Below are 21,391 nucleotides of genomic sequence, written 5' to 3'. Positions count from 1 at the left end.
GCCTTGGGTCACAGTGGACAGCGGCCTAGGCCAGCAGTTCAGCATGGTTGATTGTTTCAGGTGATGGCACTTTTGGGTTTTCCTCTTGTTTACTTTTTCAGTTCAGAAAAGTTTACTGAGAATGTCTTTGCAGAACCAATTTGTGGCAAAGGGAGGGAAGTGGATTTCAGCCCTGGAATGGTGGGGTGAAGGTGAGACATTAGGTCCCCATTGTATCCCCAAACCTGGAGCCAGCACCATGTGCAGGCAGCACCCCAGGGCTGCTTCTGCTGGGGTTTCCCCATCACTGGCCGGCTCACTTGACCTCTTCATCGGTCAGTGTTTCCTGGCTGCTCTGGGCCCCTCTGTCCCCATCCAGAGAGCTTCGGGGTGAGGTTTCTGCCTGCAGGCTGGATTAGCTCCCCCTCCTCTGCGTCCCAGGGAGCTGTTTTCACGTTAATCATTTATTTATCCTTAAATAAACGAATACATAAGTACACCCTGGTAAATCTTTCAAAGAGTGCCAGGAACTGAGTCTCTTGGCACCATTTTCTACCTCTCCTCCGGAGCCACGTGATGGCTTCCTGTACCGCCTAACCAAGGAGTCTCTGTGTTTATTTTTATATGTGGGAATATGCATCTTAGAGTATTGCTGTTTTCTTTATTGTTTAATCTGTTCCTTCCATGTATTTTTGTGGTCAAAGGTAAACAAATCCCCAGTGGTAGGATAATGGAAAAGGAGACAAAGTGTAGGGTATTGAAAGCCTCTCCCTTTGCTTTGTCTGAACTCCAAACCTAATGAATGCACTGGGGCCAATCTGTTATTGTCCTGTGTGTTTTTTCTTTTTCTTTTTTTAAAAGATTTATTTATTTTTACTTTATGTGCATTTGGTGGTTTACCAGCATGTAGGTCTGCAAAGGACCCAGGACCCCTGAAATTGGGGCTACAGACAGTTGAGTGCCTCCATGTGGGTACTAGGAATCAAACCTAGGTCCTCTGGAAGAGCACCCAGTGCTCTTAGCCGCTGAGCCAGCTCTCCAGCTCTTATCTTTTCTTCTTGCTTTCAGATTTTTTTGTTGTTGTTTTTTTGAGAGATAGTCTTACATTGTAGCCCATGCTGGCCTCAATTGCAAAAATCCTCCTGCCTCAGCCTCCTATGTGCTGGAATTTCAAGAGTGAGTTACCATTACTAGGCCTGGCATGCTTTTAGTGTGTGCTTTGTATATGTGTGTGTACGTGTGTGTGTGCTGTGTATATGTATGTGTGTGCTGTGTATGTGTGTGTGTATTTGTGCTGTGTATGTGTGTATGTATGTGTGTGCTGTGTATGTGTGTGTATTTGTGCTGTGTATGTGTATATGTATGTGTGTGCTGTGTATGTGTATATGTATGTGTGTGCTGTGTATGTGTGTATGTATGTGTGTGCTGTGTATGTATGTGTGTGCTGTGTATGTGTGTTTAATTGGTTTATAATGAAGCTAGTGTCTTCTCTGCTTTCTTTGATTTTTTTTTTAAACTAGTTAATAGTCTCTTCTCCTGAGTGTGTTGCTTGCTGCTTGTGTACATTGCTGTTTGTGCAAGGGAGGACCTTTCTGCTTGGCCAGCTGTGTCTGGGTACAGCCTGAGGCCAGCGAGCTGGTAAGGTGATGTCCTGTGATGGCCAGGGAGCGCTCACTAGCCAGGCTGTGATAGGAACGGAATCCTGTATGTGGACACACAGAGCGAACGTTTATCTTTCTTTGCCTGTACCCTGGCGTCACATACTTTAATATTAGATTAAGGCCGTCAGTAGGTGTGCAGTTCGCTAGCCACTGCACAGTGGTACACCTGGCGTTGCCTTTCATTTTAAGATTTTACCGCACAGTATCGCGAGTGTTCTGTTTTTAACATTTTTATTGAAATCATTTGTGTATGGTATACACAAAGGCTGTTCTCCCATGGCTCTGTAGCTTTTTTGGTACAAATGCATAGTGTGGCTTGTAGTGTTAACTCCCCAACAGACTCGTGGGTCTGTCCAGTTGGGGGCTGTCTTGAAGAGTGTTAGTGTATCCTTGTGTTTGACTTCTGTGTCATTACAGAACAACCGTCTGTGCCCCCGCTAGCTTGTCCTGAGGGCGCACACATTTCACACGGCTACAATTTGGCTCAAGCATGAATTTGATCTTAATTTTGAACGACACCTGTTATTCTCCCAGCTCAGTTAATTCCCAGAAGGAGGGAGGCCCATTATTGTCCAGCTTCACAGTGAGCTCACGGCTGCCATGTGGTTCTGTGCGTCCCCGATGGCTTCTGCAAATGTTTACCACCCTCCTTAATGCTCTGTACTTTGCTCGAAGTCAGATGTGTGATGAGACCGCCCTGCCACTGATGCCCGTGTGACCGTCCTAGCAGATCTGCCCTGGGGTGTGCTTGGGTTTATCAACTAGCTTTCAAAAGTGTCATTTCCTCTGAAGTTGACCCATCATCATACATAGGGGTGGGCTAAGCGGGGAGAACATGGATGGGGCCAGCTCCAGCAGGAACAGCTGTGGTCTGTAGTTCTCCTGCAGACATTATCTTTGGGTTCCAGGAAGGACATTGACCCCCTTTGTCGCCTCCCTTTGAGATCCCAGGGTGCTGGAGCAAGTTGGCCGTGGACTGGTACTAGTGCTTCTAGGCCAGGGCTAATGGGACTGGTCTGGCTGATGCCATGGATGGATCCTTTGCAAAGATCATCTGAGTCAGAGACAGCAAAGTTTTCCTGAAAAGGGCCAGATGGTAATTAAATAAATTTCCACAAATATTTAGAGTGACATTCAAAACAAAGCTAATAGGCAAGGCCCGTGATTGAGAAGAATATGGTTGTTTTGAGGGTTGGGGTAACGTTTCCTTTAGCGGGGTGAGTCAGAGCTAGCTTTCCCTCACGCATCACCACACCCAACTGGACGTGTCCGCCTGTCAAAAACTGTTAGGTTGTGAACAGACAAGAGGTGGGGCATCTTTCGCCCTTGGCTCATGGGTTTCCCACTCCTGATCCAAAGCATCTCCTTCCACAGACTGTGGAGGCCGCCCCTCCACCCAGCCTGCCACCAGGTACCTGCTTGCCAGGACTGTGGGACGCAAAGAGGAGGTGGGTTTATCTCACACCACCGAGAAGGTAGTGCGTGGCAGGGGTGTCGCTATGGAGCTGTGGAACAGGAGGACCGGGCTGCCTGGTGGATCCCGTGGCTCCCGGACAGCTCTCATGTGCACAGAGGGACCTGCAGAGGCAGAGACAGGGGAGGCAAGAGCCTCATGACATTCTGGAACCATCACACACACGCCTATGTGGCTGAAGCTTTCGCAGGAGTCAGCAAGGCCTGCCGAAGTGAACTGTCAATGTTTTTCATTGTAATAGAATCCCCGACAGCTTATGGCTGCTTACTGCGAGGGGCAGCCAGGTGTGAAAATGCCGCCACTGGTGCTGAGAGGGTCTTTCTAGCTGTGGGTCTTTCATGACCCGTGCCCTCGTGGTCTCTGCTCCCTTTCCCCGTTCGCCATCTCCGGTTACCACTCCAACGGTTATTTATTTGCCTTGGAAATGTTTGAGACTCATCCCTACAGTCTTGTTTATGCAATAAATTTAATCTGGTAAGCTTGTTTTATAAACTAGAGGTCAGTTTGAGTCCAGCCCCTCAGAGTTTATAGGGTTTGGCCAGACATCAGCTACGGGCCAGGCCCACCCTGTTTAGGTCTTCATTGACTTCTGCAAGGTCCGTGTACTTGTGATTTGTCCGCATGTTTTGGTGCTGGTCGTCTCCCTCTTCCTTCTTGGGTTGAGGAGTTGCGGAAGAAGGGGTGGTAGGTGAGGTACAGTTAGAAGTCTCAGCTGCATTGCAGGTGCCTTAGGATTCTGGAGCCCACAAAAGCCTTATTCGTATTCTTGCTTTAAGATATTGGCAAAGCTTTGTGTAAATCACAGATGCAAGACTTTTTTGTCTTAATCATTATCACTTCTCCTGACTCCATAATCTTATGATCTATAAATACACGGCAATGGGGGGGGGTGCAGTTTTGAGCAGGGAGGGAATCGCTTTTCCCTGGTGTAGGTTTTAATTATAATTACCTTTGCCACCAAGCGCCATGCTCCAAGCTCACCTTCGCTTCAATCTCTGCTGAATAGACGGGAAAAGCAGCAGCCAGTGTTTGTTTATCTTCTCATTCCTGAGGCAGGAAACGGCTTCCCCTTCAACAATAGGGACAGAAGGACTCAGATGGAGGCGTGTTTTTACAAGACTTCTGTGCTGTCCTTGATAGGGAAAGGGCTGTAATTTTCAAAGCATTGTGTGGTGATTTTTGTTCAGCTGGTTGCAGAGCCAGCCCCTGGTACCTCAGTAGGTGCCCTCCTCCAGCCTCAGCCACACCCCACAGACACAGATGTACCCTGTGACTTGGGGTTATTAGCCGCAGAGCGCTTAACTCTACTGGAGACCTAGAGAAGCAGGCTAGGTTTCTGGCTGGTTACTCTAAGGTATCTAACGCCCAGATGGAGCCTGACTGGTTTCTGAACCAGTGTGGTTCCAATCAGTTCCTTCATCTTTGGGAGGCCTTTCCTGGAATCCTTTCCTGCTTGCCCCCTGTGACCTTGGTGACCTTGAGGTACTACAGAGCTCTCTCTCTCTCTCTCTCTCTCTCTCTCGCTCTCTCGCTCTCTCGCTCTCTCTCGCTCTCTCTCGCTCTCTCTCGCTCTCTCTCGCTCTCTCTCGCTCTCTCTCGCTCTCTCGCTCTCTCTCGCTCTCTCTCGCTCTCTCGCTCTTCAGAGAAGCCCTATGGCTTGGTACAGAGTCACGTTCTTTGGCAGGGCTCTCTGGTATGCAGTTGGTTGTGAATGCTGCACACACTCCAGCCCCTGACCTTAGAATACGGCACTGGGGCAAGTGACAAGCCACAAAGGTAGTTGTGATGTTATTTCGCTGAACCCAGTGTGTTCAAGTGTTCAGGGAGCTCAGTAGTAGTGTGGAGGTGGATAGCACCGGTGTGTGGGCAGTGTCCAAGGTTGGCAAAGCAGGTCAGTGTACAAGGTGAGTCCTGGCCTGCTGCTCCTCCCAGTCTGCGTCTGTGTCTGTGTGGGGTGTTTGTCTTCTGCAGGATCTTTGTCTTGGTTTTCTCACCAATACTCCCTGCTTTCATACTGGGCATGCACCAGGTGCTCAGTCAATCTCAGCTGAAACCGTGAACAAGCACAGATGCCGTGGTTCACCCTTCCTGTGGAGGGATAGCATGGCTTTGCTGGAGAACCAGACACCTGTGAGCCAGCCTGTGAAGCTGGGATCAAGAGTCAAGAGGCCGGAAGATATTCCAGGGAGAGAAGGCAATTAACACTGTTTAGAAGCAGAAGAAAACAGCTAATTGGGTGAGCATCAGGCAGTTCACTGAGAGCTCAGAGGACCACCAGAAGTGAAGGTGGCAGTTCAGGGGCTTGACGGATTAGCTCAGAGCGCAGGGAGGCTTCTACGGCTTCTTTGAACTGTGCTGTTAGGAAGAGTTGACTTCCAAAGAGCTCACCCCTTCTGCTGAGGGGTCCTCTGCTGTCTGTGAGGAGGCTTGAAGGAGGATCTTCCCGGACTGCATGTTTGCTCATCAGCTGTGTTTGCAGCAAGGGTCTGCGACTTGGGGTGGGAACTCCCAGCTGTGACAGCATCCTGATTCACCTTGTCGGAGCTCTACTCCCTGACATATGGGTGTGGTGCTTCAGAGACTGCCTGAGCAAACATAGCCTTGTGGAATACCGCTTGGAGGCCTGAGGGAGATGGGGCAGGGCAGGTTTTTGTGGGTTACCTACTATTTCCAAATTTCTGTTTTTAAGGTCAAGAGTGGGTTAGAGATGGCCACCCAGGAGCATTAAGAGTTCATGGGGGTTAGGGAGATGGTTCAGTGAGAGAATTAGCTGTACAAGGATGAGGCCCTGAGTTCAAACAAATAAACCAAAAAACCCAGAGCCCACAGCATAAAAAAGCCAGGCATAGCCATAATAACCCCAGTACTGGAAGGTAGGGCAGATGGGTGCCGGGAGTCAGATGACCAAGGCGATTCTGTCCTAAGGGAATAATGTGGAAAGTGACGGAGGAGGACGTAAAGTGTCCTTTTCTGATTTCCACAGGTGTGTACCCCCAAAATGTGTGCATGCATGTGTGTGCGCGCGCACACGCGCACACACACACACACACACACACACACACAGAGTGTGATCCCACAGAAAGCCAGGCGTGGTAGCAGGTGCCTGTAACTCCAGCACTCAGGTAGTGGGGAGGATCTCTGGGGTACATATCCCACACTTAAAATCTTTCCCCATATACAGAAAACCCAACTCATAAGAAATTTTGATTCAAGGCCAGCCTGAGCTATGTAATATAGCAAGGCTGTCTTTTTTTTTTTTTTTTTTTAAATAGCTCTGTGAGTGTTTGTCTAGAGTCCTGGGTTTGATCTTGATATACACTAAGTTTCACTCTGAGTACATCCTATGGGTTCAGACAAACACACACTGATGTGATCAGAACTTTCTTTTCTTTTTTACCCTGCCTGGTACCCTTTGATCAGTGTTCCATTTAAAACTGTCGGCTCCAATCTCATCTGTTTCTAACACCCCAGAAAACAGCCACGGCAGCGTCAGAACGAGGACTTACAAAGGTGGATGCTGGGAGCAGATTCAAGGGGCCTGGCTTTCTGATGTTTTTAGATGACAGGTCGCCCTTACTTGGCCTCACTCTCCTGGCTCCCAGGTGTACGCACCCTCCTGTCACAACCATTTGGTGGCCTTTGATCTTCTGAGCTGTTAACTGAGTGATGGGAAAAGGGAAAAAGTGTTCGCTCTGCCTCTTTGGTAGAAGTTTAGCTGTGACTAAATGCCTGGGGTCGACGAGTCACTGTGCACACTGTTGAGCACCTTCTATGTGCACACACTGTTGATCGCCTACTATGTGAACACACTATCGATCACCTAGTATGTGTGCAGTGTTGAGCGCCTACTGTGTGTGCACTGTTGAGCGCCTACTATGTGCACACACTGTTGCACACCTACTATGTGCAGATATCTTTCACACCATTTGCTGTTGTCCTGTGATGGCTGCACTGTAAATATTTGCTGGATATTAAACATGCAAGTGTTTGCTTGATCATTCGGCCTTGCCAAAGCTGTTACAGCTAGATTCCGGAAGAGAAATCTGAGACTTGGAGGGGATTAGGACTAAGCCTCCTAAACACAGCTAATAGGCTCACAAATCCAAAACACTGAGCCTCATCTGTCCGGGGTGGGTCTGACTCGGTGACTTGGCTGTTGGGACGCTCTTTGTGGGGAGGGTCACTTGGTATCCTTGAAATTGCCCTTTCCTCCAAGGGGAGAGGGGCAGACAGGGCTTAGGAACAGACAGTCTGGACAGACGTCCAGATGTGGTCAAGCCCTGTGTCTAGGTTCACTTACCTCTCTGTAGAGTCCTGTGCTCAGCAGGTGATGTGGGCAGAGGCAGCTTGTGTGCTTCAGGTGCTGAGACACATGAGTTGGTTTTCTGTAAACCAATAAAACTGCTGTTTGGTGCACTTTTGTATATCAAAAATGTACAAATTTTCCATACTAGGCAAAGCCTCAGCCCATAGAAGCAGCCTTGGGGCCTTGTAGAAGGATTTCCAGAAGGTTCTCACGGCTGCTGTCTGTAGTTATGATCTATGTGCAAATATGTTTTAATTTACATAGTCTTTGTATTTTAGGCTTTGGACGTGGACCGGATGGTTCTCTACAAAATGAAGAAATCTGTGAAGGCAATCAGTATCTCCGGGCTAGGTAAGTCCTCCCTGTTGCCTGGGGCGTGGGGGGGGGTTCTCAGTGAAAACACTCTATTTAAAGTCCTGTCTGATTACCTCCCCCACTGAACATACAGTCTGGAGATACTGCCGTACCTGTTCCAGAAATAGGATATATTGCCTGTTGTCTGGTTTGGGGAGAGTCCTCTTGTCTCCTGTCTGCCCCACTGCATGAACCTACTCCATCAGGCCTGGCGACAGAAGCTCCGCCTGCTTCTGTTTGGCCTGCACTGTGAGTCAGGGCAGAAATCTCTCTGCCTTTCTCACTTCTCCTATTCTTTCCTCGTCTGGGAAGAAAATGAGTAAACATACAAACAAAGTCCACCAGTTTCCAGGTAATACTTGATCGACTTATACATGCGCTGAAGGAAAATGAATTCACCTCAGAACTGGGGCGAGCTCAGCTGCTAGACCGTTTGCTTAGGGCATGAAGAGAAGCAGACAGTGGCACACACCCATGATCATAACACTCAGGAAAGTGGAAGCAGGAGGCTTGGAAGTTCAAGGGTATCCTCAGCTATGTAGTCGGTTAAAGGCAAGCCTGCACTACGTGAGACACTGTCTCAAAACACGAGTCCTGAAACTTTTGACTTGAAGACAGCAGGCCACACAGATGGTGGCGGGGCCGCCTTGCACAAATCCTATTAATGATAGAAAATATTTTTTTTGAAAAGTCACCAAATGTCTGTGTAGTTTCATTCAGAAAGGAAGGTGGCAGCTTTAAAAACCAGAAATAGGGATGGTGGCAGAGGCTTGAAAGAGGACTAGTAGATCCTGGAATAAAAGGCTAGCCAGCCTGTGGGAGAGCAACCCTGCTAAGTTAGAGTTTGGATGCAGCGTAGGGCGTAGAGGAGCGTTCAGGCCCACAGATATCCGTACCTTGTTGTGTCTCCTTTTAGTCAAGAGTAGTGATTGGGCTGGGCGGTGGTGGCGCATGCCTTTAATCCCAGCACTCAGGAGACAGAGGCATGCAGATGTCTGTGAGTTCAAGGCCAGCCTGGTCTATAAGAGCTAGTTCCAGGACAGGCTCCAAAGCTACAGAGAAACCCTATCTTGAAAAAACGAAAAACAAAACAAAACAAAAAATTACTGTACTGATTGGAGCAGGAGGACAAGATGATGTCATCAGGCTATGGCACAGCCCGAAAGCTCACATCCCACCTAACCCCACCCAGGATAGTATGAACATGGCTGTGGGAGCCGCCCTCTGCTCATCCTTGGCACCAACTACAACAGCCACGATGGCACGGAGTCTGGAAGGCTGTCTTCACTAAGGCGTGTGCCTTGAGCAGGCTCTGTGGAATAACAGAAGGGATAGAAGGAACACACATGACGAAGGGGAGTCCAGCCAGTCTGTCGGCATATCAGAGAGGCCCAGGACCATTGGCTGGTCAGTCCACGTTACTGGATGCCCGAGCAGCCTGGATCTTGAGTTGGAAGCCTGGAGAGTTCTAAGAGAGCGATTGGTTGTAGTCTGGGGAGCGGGGTCCTTTGTCCCGTCCTGCCTGGCTAGCTTACACCCGAAATAATCACACGGAAATTGTATTAATTAATCACTGCCTGGCCCATTATCTCCAGCCTCTTATTAGCTAACTCTCACATCTTGATTAACCCATCTCCGTTAATATGTATCGCCACTTGACTGTGGCTTACCGGCATGAGTCTAACAAGCGTCTGTCTTGGGCAGGAGAATGATGGCATCTGCCTGACTCTGCTTTCTTCCTCCCAGAATTCTGTTCTGTCTTCCCCGCCTACCTAAGTGCTGCCCTATCAAAAGGCCAAGGCAGTATCTTTATTCAACCAATGAAAACAACACACAAACAGAAGAACCTCCTACACCAATTGGTCTTCAGTGTGAGATCAGAGCCCCTGGCAGAGAGTAGCTGCTCTCACAAAGGGCGGGGTGGGCAGGCCTAACAACAGCCTTTCCCTCGGACTTCCTCATGTCCTGGTCACTGCCAGAAGGAGCCACCCACAAAATTAGAGATGGCCTAAGTAAGACATAGATGATGGACTTGGGTCGGGAGCCTCAGTACCTACAAAGAGCCCAGGTTTCCCTCTGGTCCAGTAAGACTCTGATCAGGTGTAAACTGCTCCTCTTAGACAACAGGAGGGTCCTGCCGATCAGAGCTATTCCCAGGGGATTGGAAAGGTTTCCCCAGCATGCTGCTTTCCTCTGGCATAGGGCTGCGCTCAGTGGCTGCTGAGTTATGAAAGCCACTGCCCACCTGGAGTGTGTGTAGCATCCTGTTGCTCCTTAGGAGGCTGAGAGCTCACTAAGGGATGGGATGCTCGATTTTGTTTTCAAATCCCAGATTTCACAAAGAGTTTAATTTTTTTCTTTTTTTTTTAAATATTTATTTGTTATTTATTATGTATACAATATTCTTTCTGTGTGTATGCTTGCAGGCCAGAAGAGGGCACCAGACCTCACTACAGATGGTTGTGAGCCACCATGTGGTTGCTGGGAATTGAACTCAGGACCTTTGGAAGAGCAGGCAATGCTCTTAACCACTGAGCCATCTCTCCAGCCCCAAAGAGTTTAATTTTTAAAAATTGGACCCACTCGGGCCTTTTTGAGTTTGTAATTTGAGGATATTCTATTATGCACGTCATATAAAAAGGATAGTGTATTTTCATCAGATTGAAAACAGTGATTTTGTCATCACGTGTTGAAAAGGCTGTTAATCAGAGATAATCTGTGTGGTGTGCATGCCTGGAGGCCAGCCGTGGTGTGTCCACACCTGTCTCATTTACTTTCCTGACCTGCATTGCTGTGTGCGGACCATAAACCTCGTGTCTTCTGAGAAGCATTCTAGAAAAATAAAGACACAGAGGCATTGCAGGGTCTGCTTACGATCTAACAGAATTCTCCTTATTCACACGGAAATTTGTGGACGTAAGCTCCGTTCAGACATGGGAAAGATGGGGGAGGCCCAGAAGAGGGATGGAAACGGGCGGAGCACGAGTAGACAATGCTACCAGAGCCACCCGATAATTTCAGTGTACAAATATGTGTTGTAAGGGGACATAACCCTTGGTCTTTTCCATGTTCAAACAGTCCTGAGGCTACAGCTGCCATCCTTAGTTGGCGATCCAGGAACCTGGCAAGGCCTGGGCTTCTACATATCTCCTGGGCTCAGGCCACCCATCAGAGGTCCCTCCCCATGCCCACGTGCCCATCTTTGGTAGCCTTACCATTTCCTAATTGTGCCATTTTTTGGCCTCCCTCCGTGTACTATCTGCGTGATCAGAATGGTGCTTCTCCCCAAGGCCCCAAGGACTTTGTTTGCTGTCAAAAGCCCTTAACTAACAGAGCTAGGAAGTTCTTGGGGACTATGTGGGTCTGTGTCTTCCTGAGGTCCCATTTGTCCGGCCAACTGGCTGTGCACCTGACCTTGGAGGGGGGTCTTCTGCTTTGGTCATCCAGTGCCCATCACCTCCATCACGCCAAGTTTGAATTATCCTAAGACTGTGAGTCTGAATGTTTTGTTTTCCAAGTCCTAGTTTTATCTTGGAATCTATTTGAGAACAAGTGTTATCTCCTTGGAAAGTCACCTGAGGAAACCACACTTTCCTCCGGGTGTTGACGTTGGTCACAGCAGTCTGTCAAGTTCCTCTGGAACTCCTGCACTGTGGTTTGTCGACAGGAAGTCAGGACAGTGGTGAGGGGGTGAAGTGCTGTCTGCCGCAGTTGGCTAGGTGCACGTTACCTGGACAGCTTCTGCTCCAAAGGCTGTCGGTCCTGAAAGACGAGTCCCCTGTGACTGATGTTAGGGTTTAGTGACCCAGGATGGTTGCTTGTCCAGAAAGAGTGGTCCCTTTGCTCATGTCCAAAACGAGGGTGAGAATCATTGAGCATTCATGCCTGGCCTGCCTTATGCCTTCTTTTGGGATTTGTCAATATCTGACCTCAGCCTTGTTTCTACCGAGACTTGGCTACGTGCATTCCTGAGCATGTGGTGATGATGTGTGTCTCTCTCTACACTCCCCAGCTCTAGTTACCTGGGTGTGACCTTCCCAGCCCTAAGTCTGCCTCAGGCTGGCGCCTGACTGCGTAAACTTTTCTTGACTCCCATTTCCTCTTGCTTCTGAAGCCTGTTTCTGTCTGCCCAGAGGCTTAACGGAGCGCAAATTCTTCCTTCAAATTTGCAGGTGGCTTGTGGAGCGTGGGTCTCACTGTACTGAGATCTGACTGATGCCTTGGTCAAGGTTCCTCCCCTTGCCTGTTTATTCTAGAGGCCACCGCACTCCTTGGTTCTCAGCCCTTTGTCTCTATGGAGCCAGCAAATGGCCAGTGGAGTCTTCTGCAGGTCACCTCTGAGAGTTTGCGCTGGTTGTCCCAACATAATGCCACATCTCCGTGGTGTGAACATTAGAAGCTTATTGGAGTTCTGTAGATTGGAAGTCCCCCATTAGGCTGCCTTTGTAGTCAGACTCTCGGGTGGGCCCTCTTGGTTTAATATAGACAGTGCCTCACCTTGTAGCCCTGCTGACCTGGGACATGCTGTATAGACCAGACTGGCTGAGAGCTTACAGAGACCTCTCCACTTCCATGGGCCATCATACTGTTATTCTTGTGGGATGCCCTCCCTGGCAGGGGATACAGGAAACAAGTGCCCTTAGGTCTCTGCTCACAAGGGCATCAATTCCATGAGGGCCCTGCCCTCTGAGTTTATCTAAAGCGATTGATTTCCTAGCTGCTCCATCTCTTGATGTCAACACACTGAAGGTTTGGATTTTGGTATTCAAACTTGGAGATACAGTGTTCAGTCCCAGAGCAGACAATGAGTCTCCTGCCTCCCCTTCACATTTAAGTACTTTAAAAAAAAATAACATTGATTCATTATTCATTATTTTGTGTGTGGCGGAATGGGGGCTGTGTGCCACAGTGCCTGTGTTGAAGGTCGGAGAATAACTTTGAGGAATTCAGTTCTCTACCATGTGGGCCCTAGCAGTGGAACTTGGGTTTGGTGGCGAAAGTGCCTTTACTACTGAACCATCTCCCTGTCCTTATGCCCTGTTATCTAGGAGAATCTCATTTCGGCTAGGTTAGCATGTCTAATTCATCTCCTCCTAATTCCTATTGTCAGGCAGCTTGCAGTACTCACGGGTCCTGGGGTGACGGTGCGGGGGGATGAGACATGCTCCTTCCCTCATGAAACTCTTAACAGTTTTGTCGATGGTTCACTCTTCTGGTGAACCTCACATTAGTGGATCCCTAATATTCAGGCGCCATTAACAGGTTAAACGCTGCTTTCTGTTGCTTGTGTGTCTTTGTGTGGTTTTCACGCCTCTGAGAGTTGTATATCTTCCCCCCCTTGATTGAGCACAAGCCATGGAGGTCAAGGGTCAAGTCTAGAGGACATAGTTGGGGTGATAATGGCATTCCTTGTATTGTTGGTGAGTTAACACCTCTGCTTTACAGCTGGTGAGCTAATAAATGGTTTTCATTTTCTTACCCCCTGTGTACAGAAAAGCTTCAATATTGCCACTTAGCCCACAAAGCCTTGTTTGTTTTTGTTTTGTTTTTTCAGGACAGGGCTTCTCTGTGTAGTCCTGGCTGACCTGGAACTCCCTTTGTAGACCAGGCTGGCCTTGAACGAACAGAGGTCCGACTGCCTCTACCTCCTGAGTGCTGCGATTAAAAGCATGAGCCACCACCTGACTTTTTTTTTTTTTTTTTTTTTAACTTCAGGACAGGGCTTCTCTGTGTAGTCCTGGCTGACCTGGAACTCCCTTTGTAGACCAGGCTGGCCTTGAACGAACAGAGGTCCGACTGCCTCTACCTCCTGAGTGCTGCGATTAAAAGCATGAGCCACCACCTGACTTTTTTTTTTTTTTTTTTTTTTTTAACTTACCAATCCTTGCCTTGAAAGCTATGTTTTGGAGGCCCCAGAGAGCGGTTCTCAATCTGTGGGTTGTAATTCCTATAGCAAACCTCTGGTCTCCAAAAATAATTTCCTTAAAATTTATAACAGTAACAAAATTACAGTTATGAAATAGCAACGAAAACAATTTTGTGGTCGGGGTCCCCACAACATGAGGAACTGTACCAGAGGGTTGAAGCCCTAGGAAGGTTGAGAACCCCTGGCCTGGGGACATTAAAACCACGACTGGAACCTACCTGTGGAGCCTGGGTTTGACAGGCCTGCTTGGGACTTCATTAAACAGAGCCCCACGGATAGAGCTTCTTTGTGAGAAGTCTAAGTTGTCCTGAGCCAGGAGGTTTATCAGGATGTCTGTCCCTTGAATCTACTAAGCAAGTAATTACGCTCTCTGAGGGACGCCTTTTGTGGACCATCTGGACAGGTTCATGAACCTGGTTTTTATGATGATTTGTTCAAACCGTTTCTGTAACTTTTCCCCACGCAGTGGACTGCTACCTGGCCTCTTAAAAAAAAATTTAAAAAAAAAACCAGACTTATATGTATTTAAAACATCTCTGCTTTTTACCCATACTCTGTCTCAGCGTAAAGGTGTTTTCCTTGGTGCTGGGAAGTGGAAGCTGACATTTTTCTTCTGTGTTTGACACATCAGCGGGTGGGAAAATTCCTCTCCATCAAGGAGGAAGCAGCGGGAGATTTTCATTTTCACTTCTAGAATTGCTGCATTCCCAGTGTTCTTAGGGGGAGCCCGAGTCCTCTTTACCTGGAATCTGAAGGCCCTGGGGAAACTGTCACATCCCCAAATAAAAAGTGCAGAGGAGGAAATGCTAATTTTAGTGACACTTTAACTGTCTTCAACTACTGAAGAAAATGAGCCTTCAAGGCTCCTCCCTCTCTCTCTCCCTCTGGTATGTGTGGTGTATGTGTGTGCTTGCTCACATGCATGTGTGCCCATGCATACTTGCACCAGCATGAGCAGGAGGTCCGAGGACAGCTTGTGGGAGTTGGTCTCTCCTTCCAGCACTTGGTTCCCATGGATCAAATTCAGGCCATTAGGCTTGGTGCAGGCATTGCCACCTGGCCCTATTTTCATTAATGAGAAGCATATAATAGCTTAGGAATCAATATTTTATTGCATATTAAGAACGCACCACATCTGGTATGGTTTTCTAACTTGTCCTCCTCAGAGTTGGACAAGAATGCTGGAAAGCTGGGACCCTGCTACATGGCTGTGGTACCGAAGATGGACAGACACTTGGGAGTTTTCGGAAATCCTTGGGCAATACACATCACCGAAATCAAAATTTCTTGATATCCTTGCAAAAGATGTTTGTTGTTTTGTTGCCTTCCCTATTGTGCCGAAAAGCCAGCACCTCCTGTTACAAAGCCTGGGCCAGCCGCTTGGAATGACTGGTCTGTACAGCAGGAAGGAAAAGGCTCATGATGAAGTCCACAGCACAAAATCTATACACACATTTCTGTGATTAAAAAGAAATAGTGAATTGTAACATCATAAAACGGCATGTGCTCTGCTGGCCTTTGTAAGCATAATGGTAGAATAGTAATAATAACAAAAAGCAGATGTTCACCTGTTTGCTACCGGCCAGGCAGTGTGCTAAGGAAGCGGGAAGACTGAGTTAGGGATACTGACCTTTGGCAGGCGGGGTAGCTGGTGCCCAGTTAGGGCATGGTGAGGATACACAGGAGGACCGTCCTGCAAACAACTCCCCCAAGCCTGACCGTCCTGCTGAGCAGTCTGTAGGTGGTCTTGGCTGCTCACAGCTCAGAATGAGGCACCTTGTGCCTTAGGTGACCTCAGAGGAGTGTGAAGGTCACTGTTGAAAGTCGTTGTCCTACTGAGTCAATTGAAGAACCTTGGAATAGGAGGGCCAGAAGCTTGTCTTTGAGGGGTGCTGAAGAACTCAGGACTTCCTGCTTTAGAGGGAGAGGACATGTGTGACACAGGGTTTCTCTGTTTATCTCCAGTTGTCCTGTAACTTGCTTTGCAGACCAGGCTGGCCTTGAACTCAGAGACCAAGTGCTGGGATTAAAGGTGTGCACCACCACTTACGATGAATTGTTTTTTTTTCCTAAAAGATGGTTTCATGAGAGCAGGTTTTGTCTTAAGTACAAAAGGAACTGTGAGCTGCTCCTTAAATGTTTCTAGCAGCGGATTAAAGAGGAGGTGAAGATGGGGTTGATGTCTGGCGGTGTTTCCCGTTAGTTCTGGTTCTGGCTGCTAGCCCAGTGTCTCTGGTGGTTCACTGCAGTGACTGGAATGCACCCTGGCGACTGGCTGAGGGAATCCTGTCAGCAGTGATTGGCACGTTAATCACAGGAACGCCAAGCCTGTGGCTTAGCCTGTGAGCGTCAGCCTGAGTCACACATGTGGGTAGAGTTCTGATTGGTGGGAAATGCTCTGACGTCTTCAGTTCGGACTCCATGGGGGTATTGCAGTCCCCCAAATTCTCTACACCAAACATGCCTGGAGAGACAATCTAGAACATTCTTGTAAATTTGACTGGTGCCTCTGCGAGCCAGAAAGTGAAGAGCCACTTCCCCAGTGGACACTGTCACTGGCACTGCTTGCCTTTACTTAGGCACAGGCCAGATCACCCTGCCGAGTTTGAACCTGTCTCCTCAGTCGACAGATCTGGCAGAACTGCCACGAGATGGAAGGTTTCTCCCCAGTGTGGTCTCCACAGCAGTGGCAGTTCTTGAGTGAGGCTTTGGACTGACTTTGGGGGTGCTATGACTGCCCCCCCTCCCCAAACCCAGGCGTTGCCCTGGCTCCTTGGCTTGGGGTCTGAGAGCAGGATGGTAGAATGTCTCACCAGGTCATCATTGTAACCAATGGGAATTGTGTCCCCAGGTGGATGAAATAAAACCCAAAGGGGAAAGGCTAAAAGCAACATCACATCGCCTGACCAACAGGAGGGCTTCCTCCAGTAAAAGATACAATTGGATGTAAAATTTTGTCCATCACTTGCAGCAAAAGTCCCTTCCTGACTTTGGCCCCAGGACCCCTGGGCATTCGAGGAGAGCTGCCTGCTGCGTCCTTACCTGGTCTCAGGCAGAGGCCCTGCATGAGTCAGGCAGCCCCAGCTCATCTTTAGTCGCATCCAGTCCTGGATTCTCAGGAGGACACTGCCAGAAGCCTCTGTGGCCTCGATGCTGGAGGATTTCCTCTTTTCCTCACAGTGCTGTTCCACCTTGTTGTTTTAACAGGTCTGCACTCGCGGATTAAAGCTTTAGTCATTGCCTTGTTTCTACCCCACCCCTCCCCGGCTCTTTTTTTCTCCCAATTTTTTTTTAATTGAGAGGTTGCTCTGATTTTATAGCCCAGGTTTGCCTGCTATTCACTGTGTAGCTCAGGTTAGCCTTCTCACAGTGATCCTTCTGCTTCAGCCTCTCCAGTGCTGGGATTCTAGGCATGGGCCGCACCTAGCTCCCAGTCCACCGTGTGTGTGTGTGTGTGTGTGTGTGTGTGTGTGTGTGTCTGTCTGTCTGTCTGTGATGTGTCATTGGTGTGCTTGTGGAGGCCAACAGGGCATCAGCTGTTTCCCTCTCTTGTCTTGAGACAAGATCTCTCACTAAACCTAAAGCCTGCCTTTTTTGACTATGACTAGGGTGGCCAGCCTGCGAGTTCTTGCATTGTGGACTCCACCTATCTCTGCCTCCTGGTAGTGGGGCTGCACGCATGCATGACCATACCTGGATTTTTACAAGGGTGCTGAGGATTTGAACTTAGGTCCTTATACCTGTAGAGCAATCACACTTACCCACTGAGCCATCTTTCTAGGACTCCCCCATACACACACACACACACACACACACACACACACACACACACAGTCACAGCCACTCCTAATTCCTAGGACCCACACACACATATATATGCAGTCACAGCCTCTCCTCATTCATCTTCTTAACACAGGTTTTATGACCCTTTAAATTACCTTCCAGTTCTTTCTATTACCTAGGGGAAAACACTTCATTATCTGGTCCCAGGAGGCCCTGCATTGGTCGCTGCCTCTGCCCAGGCTCTGTTCCAGCCTTTGTGTTTGCAGGGAATTGACTGAGTTGAGCCTTTTTCTCTGGTAGAGGCTTGCTGCTTGAGGGCGAGGCTTGTTATAGGAATCTTTATTCATTAGCATCATAGGCTTCCCACTTGACTGGGTTTTATTCTCTTAGATGATAGGTGCTTAGGGCATACAGAATGAAAGCACGGTGGACTTGGTGCTCTCAGTACCCAGAGCCTGTGTTCTAAAGGGACAAACCAGCAACATGATGAACGGGTCACAGGTCGCACAGATCCGTCAGCCCTGCATCTTCGCTTGACTCCAGTGGCAGTGAGCAGTAGGAGCCTCTGAGCTGCCTCTGTCCTGGCTGTACAGGATAAGGGGTTCCACCCAGGATCTCAGGCAGGGGTCAGCCACTGTTAGAACTACCACTGTCAGAGATCTGTGTTGGCCACAGCCAGATTCAGTCCCTACCAAGGTGGCATCTGTTGGAACCAGTAGCCTTTGTGGGAGCTTTGAAGTGGAAAGGGCTCCAGGGATTGGAGAAAGTGCAGGGTTGGGAAGGAGTGTCCCCCTGAATGAAGCCAGTCTTGCCAGAGGAGACACACTGCCTCCTTGCTCATGTTGTCTCTTCCAGGGAAAGTTCTGGGAGAGAATGACAGACTACAGTGATCTTTTAAAAAGTATTTTATTTTATGTTTATGGTGTTTGCCTGCCTGTATGTCTGTGCACCGTGTGTGTGCAGTGATTGCCTGAAAGTGCAGTCACAGACTATTGTGAGCTCATGTGGGCGCTGGGATATGAACCCAGATCCTCTGGAAGAGGAGCCGTGCTCTTTAACCACTGAGCTGTCTCTCCAGTTCCTGCCACGGTAGCACAGGCATATGGAGAGCTAAAGTGATCTAGCCATTGCAGCCGGTGGTGGCTTCTTTGTGTTGTTTCCTGGTTATGGGGATGCCTAAGCTTGGCGTAGAAAGCCCAGTTGTGAGCACAGCCAGCTCGCCCGGTGTGTAGGAACAGGAATAAGGTTTGATGGGTGCTTGCCCTGAGCCTCCCTGACTTAGAAGCTGTGCAGCCCTGGGCTGGCATCGTGGTTGGTTCATTTCCTCCGTATTCCAGGAAGTGTGGGGTCTGCTGCCTGCTGTGCAGAGGGCGGCAGCTTGTTGAGCACTCACTTTTCTAGCCGCCATGGTTAGCATTTGTTGCTCTTGCTTCATCCTCTGTCCTGGATCTTATATTTTGAAATTGAGATGGAATGTATAATTTCATCGCCTACCCTTTTCCAAATTGGGTTTTCTGTCCTCCATTCCTATGTGCTGATTTATAAAGCTGACCCCAGGCCCGGAGAAATGGCCTCAGTTGGTGCAGGTGAGCTGCTTGTTCGTCCCAGCCATCCAGAACCGAAATAATCACATAGAAACTGTATTAATTAAATCACTGCTTGGCCCATTAGTGCTTGCTTCTTATTGGCTAACTCTTATATTAATTTAACCCATTTCTATTAATCTGTGTATCGCCATGTGGCATTGGCTTACTGGGTAAAGTTCCCAGCGTCTGTCTTTGGCAGCTCCATGGCTTCTCTCTTCTCTCCGCCTTCTTCCTCCCAGCATTCAGTTTTGTTTTCCCCACCTAGTTCTGTTCTATCCTATCATGGACTCAAAGCATTCTTTATTCATTAACCAGTAAAAACAACACACAGACAGAAGGACTTCCCACACCACTCAGTGGTTAAGACCTCGTACTGTTCTCGTAGAGGACTTACTTGGTTTCTAATACCCACAGCTGGACCTCCACATGTACCTGCTCCAGGGAATCCAGCATACTCTGCCTTCATGTGGACTCATGCGCACATCACACACACATATACAGACACAATCACACATATCACACACTCACATATCACACACGTACACAACACACACTCACATCATACAACAATGACATATCACAACACAACACACACATCACACACACTCATCACACACATAAATGCCACACACAATCACACATATCATAATACCACATTTACACATCACACACTCATACACACTCATATATCACACAACACAATCACATATCACACACACTTTATCACACACATAAACACCACACACATCACATACACACATTACACCAAACATATCACACTCACTTCACATATCACACATACTCACACACACACACTCTCACACATATCACATACACCACACACATAAAAATTAAAAATAGCTCCTTCGAAGCCACCCTCACGTGCTGTCCTGTAGGAGTGCTGACCCTTAGCCAGCGCGCCCTTGTTGGCACTGTGTGCATTCCCCATTCCATTCTGCAGACTGCCTTCCCTGCGGCCACACAGTGCTCGGTCAACCTCGGCTTCCCCTTTTAGATGGATTCCTGGAAGCGGGGCTCTCAAATGGCGTGAGTGTTTCCCAGGCTTTATTACAGAACACCAGGTTGTCAGTTGGATGGTTGTTCTCTGCTCTTCATCTGTGCCTGACCCTAGATATGAATTCTAAACCACCCCTCCCCGGGGATAGGAAATGACCTGTGAGGAAGTGAGGTCACCTGAGAGAGTTTACCTTATCCCCTTAAAAATGTGTGCTTTAGGTTAGAGCCAAAACCAGGCGACACACATGTCGGGCCGAGGCTATGACCTCACTTTGGAATATCTTTATGTGAACATGCTGTGCACATAATATTAATCATGTCGTCTGGGGAGCGTCTCACAGCGCTGCTATCGTGGAGTGTCTCCCTGAATGCTCCCCTCACCAGCTGTCTGGGTGGCTTGAATGTGCCAACTCAGCGGAAGCTTCTCAGCCAGACTCCAGGTGGCCACCGTCTTGTGTGAAGCCGGGGCTTGCAGTGGCCCTGGGGGTGATGCAGAGGTTGGGGCCAGGTTGGCGTGTGAATGTCCCGCCTGATTTTCTTCCTCCTCGATGATGGCATTTTGAGCTGTGGGTTTGACTGGAAGGGTGTGACCTTTGTTTTAGCCTAGGGCAGAAGGCAGGGATGTGAGCTGAGCTAAGGTGTCAGCAGTTCCTGGTGTGGAGGGAGAGCATTGGGTGGGGAGTCAGTGAGCCAGAGGTCTGCTCGGGCTGGCCATTGGCCGCTCACTGTGTGACCTGATGCACTTGCTGTCTTCCCCATGCCTTGGCTTGCTCTCTGTAAAGGGAGGGCTAGGGCGGGTTCTTTTTCATCATCTTCAGAACAGGACTGGGTAGTGGGGTTTCAGGTTGAGAGTCCGGGTGGGGGCAGGGACTTTAATCCCAGCTCCGTTCCCTCTTGGTGGTTCATACCCATCCTTGGAACCTTGGTGCCTGGCCTGAAGCAGTGTATGCCGATGTCTCTTTTTCCAGGCGTTAGGCCTGCTCCCACGAGCATGCTTGTCCCTGGTCCCTCTCTAGAGAGAGCACTGCCACTCTCTGTTGCTGTGCCAAGCTTTATGAATGAAAGCAGTCTCAGCATTGAAGATGGAGGCGTTCAGTGTGTCGGCAGCTGGAGGTTAATTGGCTGTGGCCAGCCCCTCCCCATCTTTTGGTGCTCTGTGTTGGTGGCTTGCACCCATAGTGTTTTGTGCCACCTTGACTCCTCATCTGTATGGGTGTGTGTGTGTGTGTGTGCGTGCCTGCTAAGGAGGAGCAAGGAGCTGCTTTAGCCTTTTTAGATCCAGTTGTTTTTTCTTAAATCACATTC

General features: G+C 48.7%; 1 protein-coding gene across 1 annotated transcript in view; it reads left to right on the top strand.

Moving 5' to 3' along the window:
* Positions 1-21,391, top strand: part of Asap2 (ArfGAP with SH3 domain, ankyrin repeat and PH domain 2) — a 150,873-nt gene that overhangs the window by 47,527 nt on the left and 81,955 nt on the right. Inside the window, exon 2 of the mRNA XM_050141908.1 lies at positions 7,699-7,771. Within this exon, the coding sequence (XP_049997865.1) occupies positions 7,699-7,771 (73 nt within the window). The remainder of the gene's footprint in view (positions 1-7,698; positions 7,772-21,391) is intronic.

This window comes from Alexandromys fortis, unplaced genomic scaffold (assembly GCF_014885135.2).
Source record: "Alexandromys fortis isolate MF-2015 unplaced genomic scaffold, M_Fortis_MF-2015_v1.1 scaffold_30, whole genome shotgun sequence".
Taxonomy (NCBI): domain Eukaryota; kingdom Metazoa; phylum Chordata; class Mammalia; order Rodentia; family Cricetidae; genus Alexandromys; species Alexandromys fortis.
Note: the sequence above shows the minus strand (reverse complement) of the source record. Positions and strands in the feature narration are given on the sequence as shown.